The sequence below is a fragment of the Callospermophilus lateralis genome, chromosome 1 (assembly GCF_048772815.1).
Source record: "Callospermophilus lateralis isolate mCalLat2 chromosome 1, mCalLat2.hap1, whole genome shotgun sequence".
Classification (NCBI taxonomy): domain Eukaryota; kingdom Metazoa; phylum Chordata; class Mammalia; order Rodentia; family Sciuridae; genus Callospermophilus; species Callospermophilus lateralis.
In genome coordinates, this window is record NC_135305.1 from 42135144 (window position 1) to 42149535 (window position 14392).

At 32.6% G+C, this 14392-nt stretch overlaps 1 protein-coding gene across 1 annotated transcript in view; it reads right to left on the minus strand.

Moving 5' to 3' along the window:
- Positions 1 to 3214: 3214 nt before the first annotated feature.
- The window catches only part of Tfec (transcription factor EC), a 67763-nt gene continuing 56585 nt past the window's right edge, over positions 3215 to 14392 (minus strand). The window contains exons 3-7 of the mRNA XM_076853465.1: positions 12977 to 13091; positions 10899 to 10955; positions 7488 to 7563; positions 4417 to 4564; positions 3215 to 3595 (exon numbers count right to left, since the gene is read on the minus strand). Coding sequence (XP_076709580.1) covers positions 3215 to 3595; positions 4417 to 4564; positions 7488 to 7563; positions 10899 to 10955; positions 12977 to 13091 — 777 coding nt within the window. The remainder of the gene's footprint in view (positions 3596 to 4416; positions 4565 to 7487; positions 7564 to 10898; positions 10956 to 12976; positions 13092 to 14392) is intronic.

Below are 14392 nucleotides of genomic sequence, written 5' to 3' on the forward strand. Positions count from 1 at the left end.
AGATATATCTAATCATAGGAAATTCCCAAGATATTTGGGGATTAGAAAAAGCTGCATAATGAGAATACACTAAAAGGTATCCAACATTTTATCATAAATAGACAAAAGATTTGGCTGGACATTATTTTGAAAATATAGCAAAAGATAATAAAATTATTTAATATTATCTTACCTAAATAAGAAAATCTTAATCACAATTATGCATTAATCCTTTGAATGAACAAGGCCTGGTTAATTATTAAGAGTCCTGTGATAAAATGATATTTTTATGAACAAATTGCTTGATAAACAATTTGCCTCTTTTGCTGTTATGAGAAGTCTCATTACTGCAAATGTATTCTAGATACTTATCAGTTTTCCTAAGAGTCTCTCTTGATTCTTAGATACTCAAATTATTTGCTTTTGAATTCTCATTATTTTTACTTTGAAACGTATATTCATCATTTCCAAATGTTATGGTTGGATGTGTACAGTATCTAATAATGATAGAGAACAGCTCCACAATATGTAACATACGGCAAGTATAATTTGTTGAGTAGGGAGGGGATATTTAAAATTGGATTACTTTATAAATGAACAAATTAATTAGCAAATAATCTAGTATTTGGCACAAATTTACCATGCTATGCAGCTCAATACCATTACAACTGGAATAATATTAAGATAAGTAGTGTTCCCTGCTCCCTCATTATGTATTACAATAACTACACACCTGTCTTTTCATATATAGTTAAGTAGCTACCGATGAATTTATAGAAATGATGCAGAATTTTTTTATCTGGGATTCAAGAAGACATTCAGGAGGTTCCTAAAACCTTCTGAAGCATGCAATTTATTGTCCTATATTGACAATATACAGATCTACATTTTCTCTGGGGAGATGGTATACATCTTCCACTAGATTCTGAAGGGATTCATATCACGAAAATTTTAAAACTACTGTATAATTAATTTTTAGCCTATTTTCATTGACAGGCACAGTAACACTCTTCACCTTGACTTTAAAAATCCATTACCCATTTTATAATTCCCTGATATCTCATAATTAGAACAGAGCAGCAAATATTAGTCCCATCTTCAGATCTCTTGTCAACAGGCTCTACTATCGTGTGCCAAGTCCTTATGTCAGCCCAGATATGAGACACAGGGTCAAGGACAAGTAGAACTTCAAATGAATGGAAAATGATGTCATAACAGCATCATCAGGTTAAGCCATCTTAGAATATAAAGAAAGGAGAACTGTGAGTAGAAGAACAGAAACCAACTTCCCTACAATGGTGTGCTTTCCATTGATTCCAAAGCTATAATTTCTCTATAATTTGCAAAGTTGAATGAATTATCAACTCAGATAATAAAGTAGACTTTGTTATATAGCTCTACATATTCAATATCCTCTTCAAAATTTATGGAGAAACTATCTAATTGTTCTCTTTCACAAGGAACAGTTTCTATAAACTAAGCTACCTGCTTTTAATGACTGTTCTGAGAAATTAATACTTATTTTTCCACATCAATTAAAATTATTTTAATTCTTCAAAATAGGAGCTATTGTTGTAAACTAAGCATGAGGTAATCATTCTACCATAGGATTTCACATTTCCCAATGTATATCAGTGTTAAAAATCTCAAATTTTGTGATGACATATTTCCAGGTGAAAAAAATAAGACCCTTTCAAAAATTTATTTCAAAGTTTAATATTCTTGATAGATTAGGTCTTCGTAAGATTAGGAATATATATTTTAATTTTTGGTTGCTCACTCCTACTAAAAACTTTCATTGCTACATTATCATTTTATTCTCATTTTCAAGGACCCCCACAACCTGTTGCCAATTTCTTTTTCCAGAACTTTCCAACTGCAGGTTAATAGAATGCCCAGATCCCTTAATGAATGTCTCATGAAGGCACCTCCCCAATATAATCCTTATTTTTATTATTTGGTTGATATTATTTCCATATACCACCTCTCTTTCACCCGACTTATGCCTTTAAAGAGAAGTCAAATTCCATGGCTGCCCTAAACATTGTCATTCATTTTCATTGTATTGAATGTCTCTATGTGGGTACAGTTTATGCTTAGATTTTTATTCTATATGTTTTCTAATCTTTTTTGTTGCCTTTCATTTAGTTTTATTAATCCTCCCACCCATTAGTAACATCATCTTCTTCATTTGTTTAATATTTTCCCAGGATCTACTGCAATTCCAAGAATCCCTTTATAAAATTGTACCAGTAAAATTTTTAATATTTGTTCAATTTAGAGCAAAACTGTATCAACCATTAATCTATATCCAACATTGGACATGATGATAAATGTTAGATACCTCACACAATTTCCTAATAGGGGGACCTTTTATATTTTATATACTGAAATCGATTATTTAAACTCTCTTAAAGAAGAAAACAATTTGAAATGTGATTTGTACTCCTAATTAGATAATCAGAAAAATGAATGAAAATAAAAGAATTCGTACTACTTTGTATTGTGTGCATTTGTATGGGTGTCTGCATGAACTGATAAAATTCTAGACCATGTTCTGAAGGAAATTATTCAACTGGTTCATTTCATGAACAGACCATGGAGACATAAATATGCAAGAATGCTTTTAGAATTCATATAATTGAACTGACCAGGAAACAAGGGTCTCATTTTGGTAACCCATGTTTTTGTAAATTTTCTATAGTTTATTATGGAAAATTCTCATATTTATTATAGTCACTTTTGGGTTATAAGTGACAGATAGTCTATTTTATACTTATTTTCCCTATAAGGTTTGAACTTTAGACAACATAGAAAAAAATAATGACCACAGGACTTGTTGATCTTCATTCTTAGAAACTGATGCTTTGATATGTGACTAGCAAGGAAGTGAACAGCTGAGAGAAGTGTTGTACATTTCAGTCAGTTTGTATATTTCACAGGCTGTTAGTCCCAATACTACCCATCAGCACGGAGCTATTTCTTACGATGTGCCTCTTTCCAAGGAAAACAAAATTTAAGTAGCCTCTTTAAAGAAAGAAGAAAATACTTAGTCCTAAATAATTCTTCAACAGCATATCTTTACTTCCTGTGAATTCTTCTGTTGCTTCTAATCAGCTTTTCATGGGCAACATATTCCTGTCAGGAAAATTAAGCCAAAGCAATACACAGAACACAACTGCATAGCTCCAGCATAGACTTGCTTCCCAGGTGATGGATTGAGCTTGTTTATTTCTTAAAACTCATCACCGTCCTCTGAGCTAAAGCTACTTCTCCTACTGCTTGCTTTGGAAACTGCAGGTGAAGCAGCAGATAGCAGAGGGTCTGTTCCAAACGGGGATATTGTGTTGTCCAGTAGCATGTCATCTAATCTTTGTTCCTCTTTCAAAGCGGCACTAAATGATAAATCTGTGAAGTGTGACAAAGGATCAGAGAAGGCCAGAGCTTGATCGCAGAGCTCAGGGCTTGGCCCCTGAGACAGAGTCAGTTGTTGGGAATAGTCTACTGAATTCTGCTCAGGATGGGTCTGCTGTTTGGTGACGTGGGCACCTAAATCAACAGTGCCAAGTGAAGTCAGGGTTGGCAGACCATGAGCTCGCGCTTGTATTTCTAGTTCCTGCAATTTCAAACAAAACTCATTTAAAAATGCCTTTGAAAGTGGGCATAATGCTAGCAAATAAACCAGAAACAAAACAAAAATATTTACAAGCTTTCAAAGCAAAGAGTAATACAGTTACATGTATTTTCCCGAAATAAAGGAATGTGTGGCATTTCTGATACCTGAAAATTAACCCTGGAAAATTACTCAGATTTTTAAAAAATTCTGCTCTCTTTGTTCTCTAAAGGAATTCATGTCATATCTTCTATTTATTCTTTCTGATTAATTTCTCACCATAATTCAGGGCCATTGCATGGACACAGAGTAAATGCTTTACCTGGCTACAAGCATACTCACATTAAAGAAGGCCCCTATTTGTGTATTTGGGGGTCACATGAACAGTTGACATAAACTGATAATATAAGCTGGTATGTACGATATGCCCTAAGGCAATGATACTGCCATGTTACTAAAAGAATGCAAGGGGGAGGGGAGAATTTAGTGTCTAATATTATCTAGAGAAACAAATGTTCTACTTGATTTTTTTTTTTGGTGAAATAACATTGTGTAGTTATGAAATGAGCTCTATTTTCTGCGTTTTGTGATTAGTCATTGTCATTCATTGTATGCATATTTTAGGTCATCTTGATCCTGGATTTCTAATCAAAACCTAATCGAAAGAAACCAGTTCATGAACTTCTAAAAGGCAATAAAATGATCTTTCAGAAGGAAAAATAACTGTTAATAAGAAAAAAGAATAAATGACACCAATGAATAAAACTGATGACAAGTGAGTCATATGTTAGCTGCACAGAGCATGGCATCATTTTTATAAAAACCTGAATTCGGAGTAGAAGTCGCCTGTTAGCCTGCTCTAATTTCTTCTGTCTGTGTTCTAACTCCAGGGCTCTTTGTTGTTCTTTTTGTAGCCACTTGATATACTCCACTGATGCTTTTAGGATGGTTCCTTTGTTCCAGCGCATATCACTGTAGAACGGAGAGATAACCTTTTCACAATTGTGCATGTCAGCAGAATTCATAAGAACTTACAAAATCTTTTACATTAATATGAAATAATGATTTACATGACTATTATTCACTCTTAGATATTATTGCTTCTGAATAGAAATTTTAATAGAATAGTTAAGAAGCCCTTATATAGTAAAATTAATCCCAGAATGAAAATAAGTGTCAAAAGAAAGTAATAAAGTGACTTTTTGTGGGAGAGCTAAATGCAATATCATGATTCTACCATTACAGTTTTTATATTTTTAGTGAAAATTGCTTTTATTATTAACTCTGAGATTAAAATCTATGTGCAGTATTTCTGCATTAATGAACTAGGAAATGTACATTACTGACGACTTAAGCCTAAATTTTTAAAGATCGTTTCAAACGTACCAATCTTTTAAAAAAAAAAAAAATTGTTGCAAATGGACACAATACCTTTATTTTGTTTATTTATTTTTATGTGGTGCTGTGGATCGAACCCAGTGCCTCATACATGTGAGGCAAGTGCTCTACTGCTGAGCCACAACCCCAGCCCCTCAAATGTACCAATCTTTTAACCTACTTACTAATAAGGCTGCTTGTGTTTTTGAGAAAAATAAATAAAGTCTCCCCTGAATGTGATCCTCAGGGATTGTGAAACACATCTGAGTTTAGCAACATCACAATGCAATAAGGCAAACTTTCTAAAACTGTTTGGCCAACTTTTCTACCCAAACAGTATCAAGCTTTTTTTAAAAAAAAGCTGGATACAGATAGCTATTTTAAAATAAATTTAAGATGAGTAAATGTAGTTAAGCAATACTGCTATTGCATAGAAAATATTTTATTAAAACTTATTTTTAATATAGGAGAAATTTTAGATATAAAATTATAGGACATTATACTCATTTTATTGCCTGAAAGCATATGTCCATAAATGCAATTCTGTATTAGAATAGATACTAATTGTAATTACAAATAAGAATTTATTGCAAATAAGAATGAATTAATTGATAAACATCAATCAAAATGGCTAAAAAACCTTGACAATTTTTCAAATTAGAGGCATGAGATGTTTTGAATAGAGCATAAAGTAAGCATGTAAAGAAGTTTTATATTTTCCTACACGTTTTTGTTTAAATGCCCCTATTTTTGGTTTATGTGATCTATGTGAATTATATTGATCTTAATATGTATTTATTAAGAGTCAAAAGTGGGAAAATACAGTTTATGACAGATCTGATCAGAAGGTGTCTCATTGGGAGTCTAGATTAAGGGACAATGTCATTAGCAGTAATGAACTAATGGAAGTTCCATTTTTCTGTCATCAGGTGAGAATCATCTTCTATGAAATACAACAAACTATTGTCTCTCAAGCTTGGAAATGCTGCATCAGTTTTCTAGGGGGACATTCTACTATAGCTATTGGGACTTTCTACTCACAGGGATTTATCTTGTGATGGGATGGATGTGAAGACAGGTTACTTTAAGCATTGTACTGAGAAAGTATCTAACTGAGAAACGTAGCAGTCTCATGAACCAAAACCCCAAGCAATGGCAGGAGTCTTATGGATTCTTAGTTTTGTTTCATTTCTTCTCATGGGAAGACAAAATTAAAGGAGGAGGAATAAGAGGAATAAGATGAAAAATATAATGCCAACCAACTTTGAAATTTAAAGTATTGTTTAGTTAGACCTGAAATTGAACTTTCAAAATAGTGATGGGAACACCTAATGAGCCCTTCTTCAATTTGTACCTGATGTCATTTACTAAGTTTTCAAACATTCACTCTATCTAAAGCCATTTGAATGTATGATACATCTTTCTTTAAAATTTTAAAGTTGTTTTTACAGGTAAAAGGGATTTTTGCCTGTCTCTCCAAGATATCAGGCATCAGAAAATAAAAAAATTTACTATAGTACTCTATAAACATCAGAAAATAAAAATTTTACTGTAGTACTCTATAAACAATAAACCTCCATAAAGACAGGACTAAAGAGAGAATGTCTTTTAGTTTCTGTAAAATAGATTTTTTTTAAGAAAATACATTTTTTGGAGGGTGTCAAACTTGAAAGATATTAGGGTCAAATCAGGAAACACCAATGTATAAATTGTGGTAGGGGTTGCCACCAGGCAAAAATATGGAAATGTACAATTTACTGTTATCTTAGGCATGCACCTCACTCATTATTAAATTATCCATGTTAATTAGAAAATTTGGATTTAGGGAAAGAGTGTATTTAACTCTCACAAATACCACTTTATCAAACATCATCAAATCTGGAAAAATGCCAGCTTTTGCAGAGGTCATTTTCAAATCATTATTAAATCTGGAAAGCATGTTTTTATATTTTTGTATAAACATTCAAAATTCTAACTCAACACTTTGATTAATTATTTCTTGAGACTTGCAACCACAAACAATGTATTTGATTCTGTGCGTTTGCCAAAAAGCCCTGGTCGGCATCAATCAACAGGTTTTTACAACTCCATTTTTTACTTTGGGGTCTCCACAAATTGGATACCTCTGAAGAATCTGACAATTACATTATTAGGTACACATAAATCTTAAGTTGTAAAAGATGCTATAACCATAAACTGAGTATCCCAGTCAGCATCATAAATAGCTCTTCATACCACTAAAACTGCCAGTATTGTTATACTAAGAGACCTAATATGAACTGAGGAGAAATAATTAACTTATTTCCTACGCTCAGAAGGGCAACTCTGGGAACAGAGTAGATGCTTAATAGTGACCACTCTGGACTAGATATATTACAATGCGGGGACAGCAATAGCCTTAGCTTTGCATAAGCTGCTTAGTTTCCTAATCATTGCTTCTGTCCTCCCTTATCGCCTCCCACCCATTTTGGGGGGCATTGAAACCATAACATTATTATAGAAATGATTTTAAACTCACGGATCATTAGACTTTGGAATAAGTGTGCCAAGCTCCTTGATTCGGTAATTAATATTATACCTTCTTCTTCTTTCAACTATTAAAGAAGAAATATTATTGATTATTCTCATTAAAACACAGTTCATTTTTGGTCAGCTGTAAACTTTCTTAATAATCTTTTAAAAACAGTGGCAAAAACATTCAGTTAAGAGATCGAACTTCTCAATAATAAGAATTCAAATGAATCTTATTCTAAGTTACATTATTAGAATTATTAGAATCGTATATTCATACGATTTACAATATTTTAAAAACATTTTGTCTTAAAACAGTATTTTCCATTGTTATAATATTTACTCTCACACACATGTCTTTGTTATTTTACATGCACATATTTTGTCAGTTCATCCAGGTTGTGATCTTTGGAAGTCGCGCACCACACTTGATTCTTCCTGTCTATTCTCAATGTGTAACACATGATTGGTGTGTGCTTAACTAACCAAGACTATCTTGTTTAAGGGGTCATGTCTTCCTTGTTTTTGTATCGCTAGAGAACTTGACCTATGTAGGAAGGGCTAAATAAATGTATATTGATTAGACTATCAATTAATTTTCCATTTAAAGTTTTTAATAACATATAGATAATATTTTTATCAAATTTTGGAATGCATCAGACATACCTGGAGGAATTTTAAAATAGATTTTTACACCATACTCAGAATTTCTGCTTTTACTAGATCTGGAATAGAGTCCAAGATATCCATTTCTGATGAGTCCTCAGGTGATAATGATGCAGTCAGTAGAAGGTCCATAATTTGAGAACTACTCATATAGGCTCTTTTTCCAGGGTGCATGGGGGGGTGGGAGGGTAGGTACCAGAGACTGAACTTGGGGTTCAATGATTACTTATGGTAATTTTGTTTCTATGCTGTTTCAAAAATGCCAGGCATATTATGAGTCTTCTATATTGAGTATGAGCAGTCACTCTATATTCTTCTTATCAAAAACCATAGCAATTATTTACATATAATACTTTTGCAATAGCTAACATATTTAAAGCTTTCAGGTATACAAAGTTAGAAAAAGGCCAAGAAGAAGAAAAATATGTTTCAAAAATGTTGTAAAATACTTAAAGAAAAGTAAAATATACACCTAAAAAGGAAAATCACAACTGGAAATAATGAAAGTCATCAAAGAACATCTATTGTTTGGTGAACCTATTCCATGAAGCAAATTACTATGAATGGATTTAATCTTTAGGTTGAGAACATTGAATTTATTTCTAAAATTAGAATATAACTAATCCTTAAAAGAGTTTATTTTCCCCTTGTACCAATCCTGTTTCTTCTGTGCATGTGATTCAAACCCCAGCAATGATAGGACACAAAAACATTGAAGACAAAATAAAGAAAGGTAAAACTGATAGGAATGCATGTTTATTTTACAGTGAGAATTTGTTAGTAATTCTATTTTCACATATAGTATCCTTATATTTTAAATTAGAGTTTTAAATATGCTACTTCTCTAGTATTATTAGATTGTATGTATCAATTTTTAAATGGCTAATTATATATTTGGTTTCTCGACACTGTTCATTTGTAAAAGAGTCATGTTTTAAGAAAATACTAAATTATTTTATGCTTTGTGGTTTCACTCTTCATGTTTTTGACATAGTCGCTCAATCCTCTCTCCAGATGCAGACAAAACAGACCACTCCTCCAATACATACTTAGAAGACACACTCACTCCTGCCCTGGCTATACCTCTCCCCACTAAGCAAGACAGCCACAAGCCCAAGGGAATCCTTTTAAACTAGTTCTTCTAATTTGCACCAGAAATTTCCTCTCCCTTTCCCTGGCCCACTTCCAAGCCTGGGTCTGACCTCTTGGCACATGGCACCTGTGTACTGACCCTCAGATCCAAGACATGGCCAAAATATTTAGGGGTGTGTATAGAGCTTGAATGTACAAGGTGGGGTGTATACACATATGTTTGAGGCCATTTGCAGCACACAATGGAATAGAAGGTGGGAAAAGAATTGAAGTGAGCTTCAAGCTGAAGGCTGGCATGCCCTGCCCTGACATTCCCACACCAGACTCTAACAACCTGAAAATTCCAAAATCACTCCCGATCTTCAAGGAAACACATTTAATTTAGCGCTTTCTAGCTTGATTTATACTTTTTATGTATCTAGAACTCTGGTAAATGGGACCTCTGTACTTTGCCACGACCCCATTAGTTTTATAGTTTTTAAAAGTTGATCTAGATCCATTATACTTAATATATATGGTATTAATTTTTTAACGTTGATTTTTCCCCTGAAAGCAAGATGAATTAGCAAGAGAATTCAGATCAGAGAACACTTTGATAAGGCACATACCAGATAACTACCATACTCTATATTAAATGACCTGTCACATAAGCTGCAGACATACAGGAGATAAAGGGAAAAGCAAGGAGAATAATCATTCACAGGTTTACTAAGGAAAAAAACCCCATAGTTCCTCAATGTACTCATTTCTTCCACAGCCATTAGCTCTCCCTACTCATATTCACCTTGTCCCTCTCCTACTGAGAGGACTGCTGTAACCATATGTTAGCTCCTTCCTCTCAGACTCACCTAACTGTCATCACCTTGGGATGCAAGAGCATTATGCATAGATGTAGGTCTCATAGATAGGTGGAAAATCAATTTCAACTAATTGCATGTAAAGAAATTACATTGTAAGCCTTTACAGTTTTATTTACTTTTGTGCAGTTTTACTTTTTTCTCAGTTTTTGATTTGGCTTCACACTCGATTGATCAAGCTCACTTGAGATAGTTAAGCACTTAAGACACAACCAAGCACTATAAAGCTCAGCCTTACTGCTAATCTCCTTCTTTTGCCTGTATTTCTCCATCTCATGTGACTCGTTATCAGAGTCAAATTGACCCTGAGGAAGGCATGAAAGCTCTTTTTTTCCCAGAGGTGGAATTCAGCATTACTACATAAGCAATGCCTTTCAGATAACATATCATTAGGAAGGAAGGAGCAAGTTGACACAGAAAAATGAGAACCTGAACTTGTGCTTCTGATATTTAAATGGTTTACACTTTCTAAAGTCATTTTCTCTCTTTTTAAATCTTTGAATGAATGAGTCACAGCACAGTTCCAATGTAACCAAATGCATTCATTTGAGGCACAGGCAGCCTCCTTAAGAATGAATGATCAAGGAGAGATTTCAGAATGTTTCACTTTGTGAAAATCTGCACCTTTTTTCTTTGAGAGTTCACATGGTTCCCCTTTCCCAAAATAGCTCATCTGTGACTGTGTAATTTTGGTCATCTGACTTTGAGTACTTATGGGGTGATAATGAATAACCATATACTTTAATCTCCATGCACTTCCTTTTGAATTAATTTTGTTTGGAAAGAAAGAAAAACATACTCACTCAGGTTGTGATTATCCTTTTTTTGTCTTTCCTTTGCCAAAGCTCTAGTGTCAGTTTCTGATCAAAAGAAAAACAATTAAAACAGTGCTTGGTTATACCTCAAAACTTTTCTGGCAACATAATTCAGAAATATTAAATGAAAAAAATACTCCTTCCTCCAAAATGGTACAATAATATTTTTGATTCAAATATTCAGAAATTTAAAATAGGGAACTCTATAGTAAAAGACCATGGCAAAGTCTGGGGTTGTATAACCTGGATTTGCTTTCTGGCTCTCCATTTAATAGCCATCTGATTGATTACCAGACTTCTCTTTATCTCAGGTACCTCAACTGTAAAATGAATACAATCGTAATACCTACCTGAAAATCACTGTGATGATTATGAAAACGGTGCAGCACAGAGACTATATTAAACTATTAATATATCACTGCTGTTATAATCACTGCTGTTCCTACCTATTATTTTTCAAATTTTGAAACTCAAAAAGAAATCATTCCAATCTTAATTCTTCATAAATAAATGTGGTTTTGTACACCCCAAGTGTTGGAACTAACTACATTTCTCTGGTATCTATATTGAACTCCACACTTTCTTCCAGTAAATGACCCTACCCTCTATGTGCTATGTGATTGTGCTCATGACCATCAGCCTTCAAGATGGCTCTTGATGATTCTCACTTCCTAGTATTCACACCCTTGATGATTCTCTCCAGTACAGAATGGGGTTGACCTGTGAAACCAATAGAATGTGTGGAAATGTTTACTGTGACTTCCAAGATATGTTTTAGCTTTTACTTTTGTACCCCTTGGATTACCAGTTTTCATGTCATGAGGACACTCAAGCAACCCATGAAGAGAAAGATTCACACAGTTATCAACCAAGACTGATTGTCAACAAGCAGTATTAAAATGTAAGAGCCATGAATGAGCTGCCTTGGCAGTGCCTCTTCCAGCTCAAGTCAAGGGTCAGATTGTGGAGCTCTGACTTACATCTGGATTATAGCTTCATAATAGACTCTGATTCAGCACCAATTTTCTAAGCCTCTTCTGGTGTCCCAATCCTCATAGATTGTATGAGGTCACAAATGTTTACATCAAGCTGCTAAACTGGGGGATTTAACTTATTATATAACAGCAGATAATTAGAAAGTGTCTTAGAATTATTATAATATAAAAATAGGGATTAAGTAATACATTCTTTTTAAATACTTTAAAACTGTGGTCATTAATTATAATCTAAATAATTTAAATGCTTAAACATGCCTGAGTTATTAAGCTCTAAGACCATCCATTTTGTATTTACTTAAAATTTTAGTATTAAATATGTAAAATTACTGTAGACCAGTTTTGAGCTCTAAATATATAAACTTGTTATAAAAATTTCAAATACATTTTATGTTTATTATTGTAAGAAATCTGACATTGGATTTGTAAGTCAAGAAATCCTTACATGAAACTATTTCTGCTTCTTACCAGATATACAACTTTGGGAAAATAACCCCTTGATCCTTATGCCGTGTCTATGTATCATGAAGAATTTGACTCTGTCCTTTATCTCTTCTGAGTTGTAACAGTTTTTAAATGAACTATAGAAAATTTAGGGTTTTTTTTCCCAATTGAGAAAGTTAAATGCAAATCTTTCATGAAATCCATAAAACAAGTTAAAACAGAAAAAAACAAATTAAGCTTTTGTCTTATATCCAATTCTAATCACAAAGAATTTCCCTAATTTGATATGTCATTTTGCAACCATGTTAATAAATTCCATCTATTCAATAGCAAAATGAATCCATGTTAAATGAAGGATGTGGGGTGTGTGCGTGTGTGTGTGGGGGGGTGTATACAATTAATAAACACATACATACAACTACTAATTAATCAATTCAGTTAAATTGTGAATTAAATTAACTTACAATGTAGGTACTGTAAAATTATTAATTTACTCTCATTTGCTTCCTTTTTAGCTAAATATCTTGATATTCTTTAGAAATTCTATTTAATATGATCAAGCATGTATCTCATATTTGTTGTAGCTAATAAAAGTTAAACAGAATAAAAATATAAAAGTAACATTACCTGTAATTTCTCTTTTCATTGGTAAACCACTTGGACAGGAAGCACTTGTAAGCCCCATATTAACTGGTGAAATCCCGGGCTCACCACTATAGACATCCAAAATATTTCCAGATAACTTTAGAGGAATAAGAAAAAGATCAATCAATCAAACACCTCTGTGCACATGGATACATTTAGTTATTTGTAGACTTTAAAATCTTTATTTTAAACTTGTTAGTTTGTTAATAATAATAATATTAATGGGAATATATAGTGTTTTAATTTTAAATAAGAGGGTGAGTATGCATTAACTATTTTTAAATACATTATAAAATGCGTGTGGATAAGATATGCTGAAAAAAATCTATTTATACTTAAACAAAAAAAAGAAATCAGTTCATGCATGAAAGAAAATTCTGATTAATATTTACAAAGCTATGGAAGTTTGAGCCAGCATAAGATGTGATTATAAATGAATACAATTAAAATTATCATTTTGGACAAAAAATCAATACACATCTTAGCAAAATTGGAAAGTTCCTTCTGCACCACAAATTAGTTATAATGGTTGAATATCTAAGAGGCTTCTGAATGCCATCAATGCTACCAGAAACTCATAGTCAAGAGGTATTTTTCACTGCTAATTAAATGAGGAACTCTCCTTCCTGGAAGACATATATTTTCTCATTGCACACTTAATGTTCTAGATTATTATAAATACGCCAGTTGGTAACCAAAAGTACTTTAAAACTACTTCTGCCTCTAGTGAGTATAGAGTACATCCAATTATAGCAACACTGCTATTCATGAAGTGCTTCTTAAGAACATATTTTTCGAAAAGCTAAGGCCTTTTATACACAATTCAAAACTGCACCAATTCATTATTTAAAACATGGTTATGGACTTGATCTTCCAAGAAAATTAAATTTAAACAATATTCATATTTCAAGTGAATACTATTACTCCACAACAAGTTACATTTACAATGTAAAATCTTAAATTTTAAAATATTTCCATTCTAAAGGTTTTCATTCCACTTCTAGGCAATTAAACAAAAGCTAAGAATCAACATTTTTTTTTTTCTTTCCTAAAGGACTATGAACAATACATACAATCAAACATGTCTTTAACAAGATTATTGTGGAAAATCTAACTCCACCTTCCCACTTTTTGTAAAACTGCAATTCAGCCGGAGAGAATTATTTGATACTTATAAAATCAGACTGTAAATAAATACAAACAAAATATATATTAAGATCAAAATTTGTTTCTAAGGTAATACACCACTATAGTATATGTAACAAATGTTATATATTTCTAATGAAAAAGAACTTTGAAAACATGGTTGAAATTACTTAAATGCAAAAAAAATATGTATATGTCAATGAAGACCATTCTATAGTGCATATAATACTTCTTTATTTCCTTCTTCTGTTT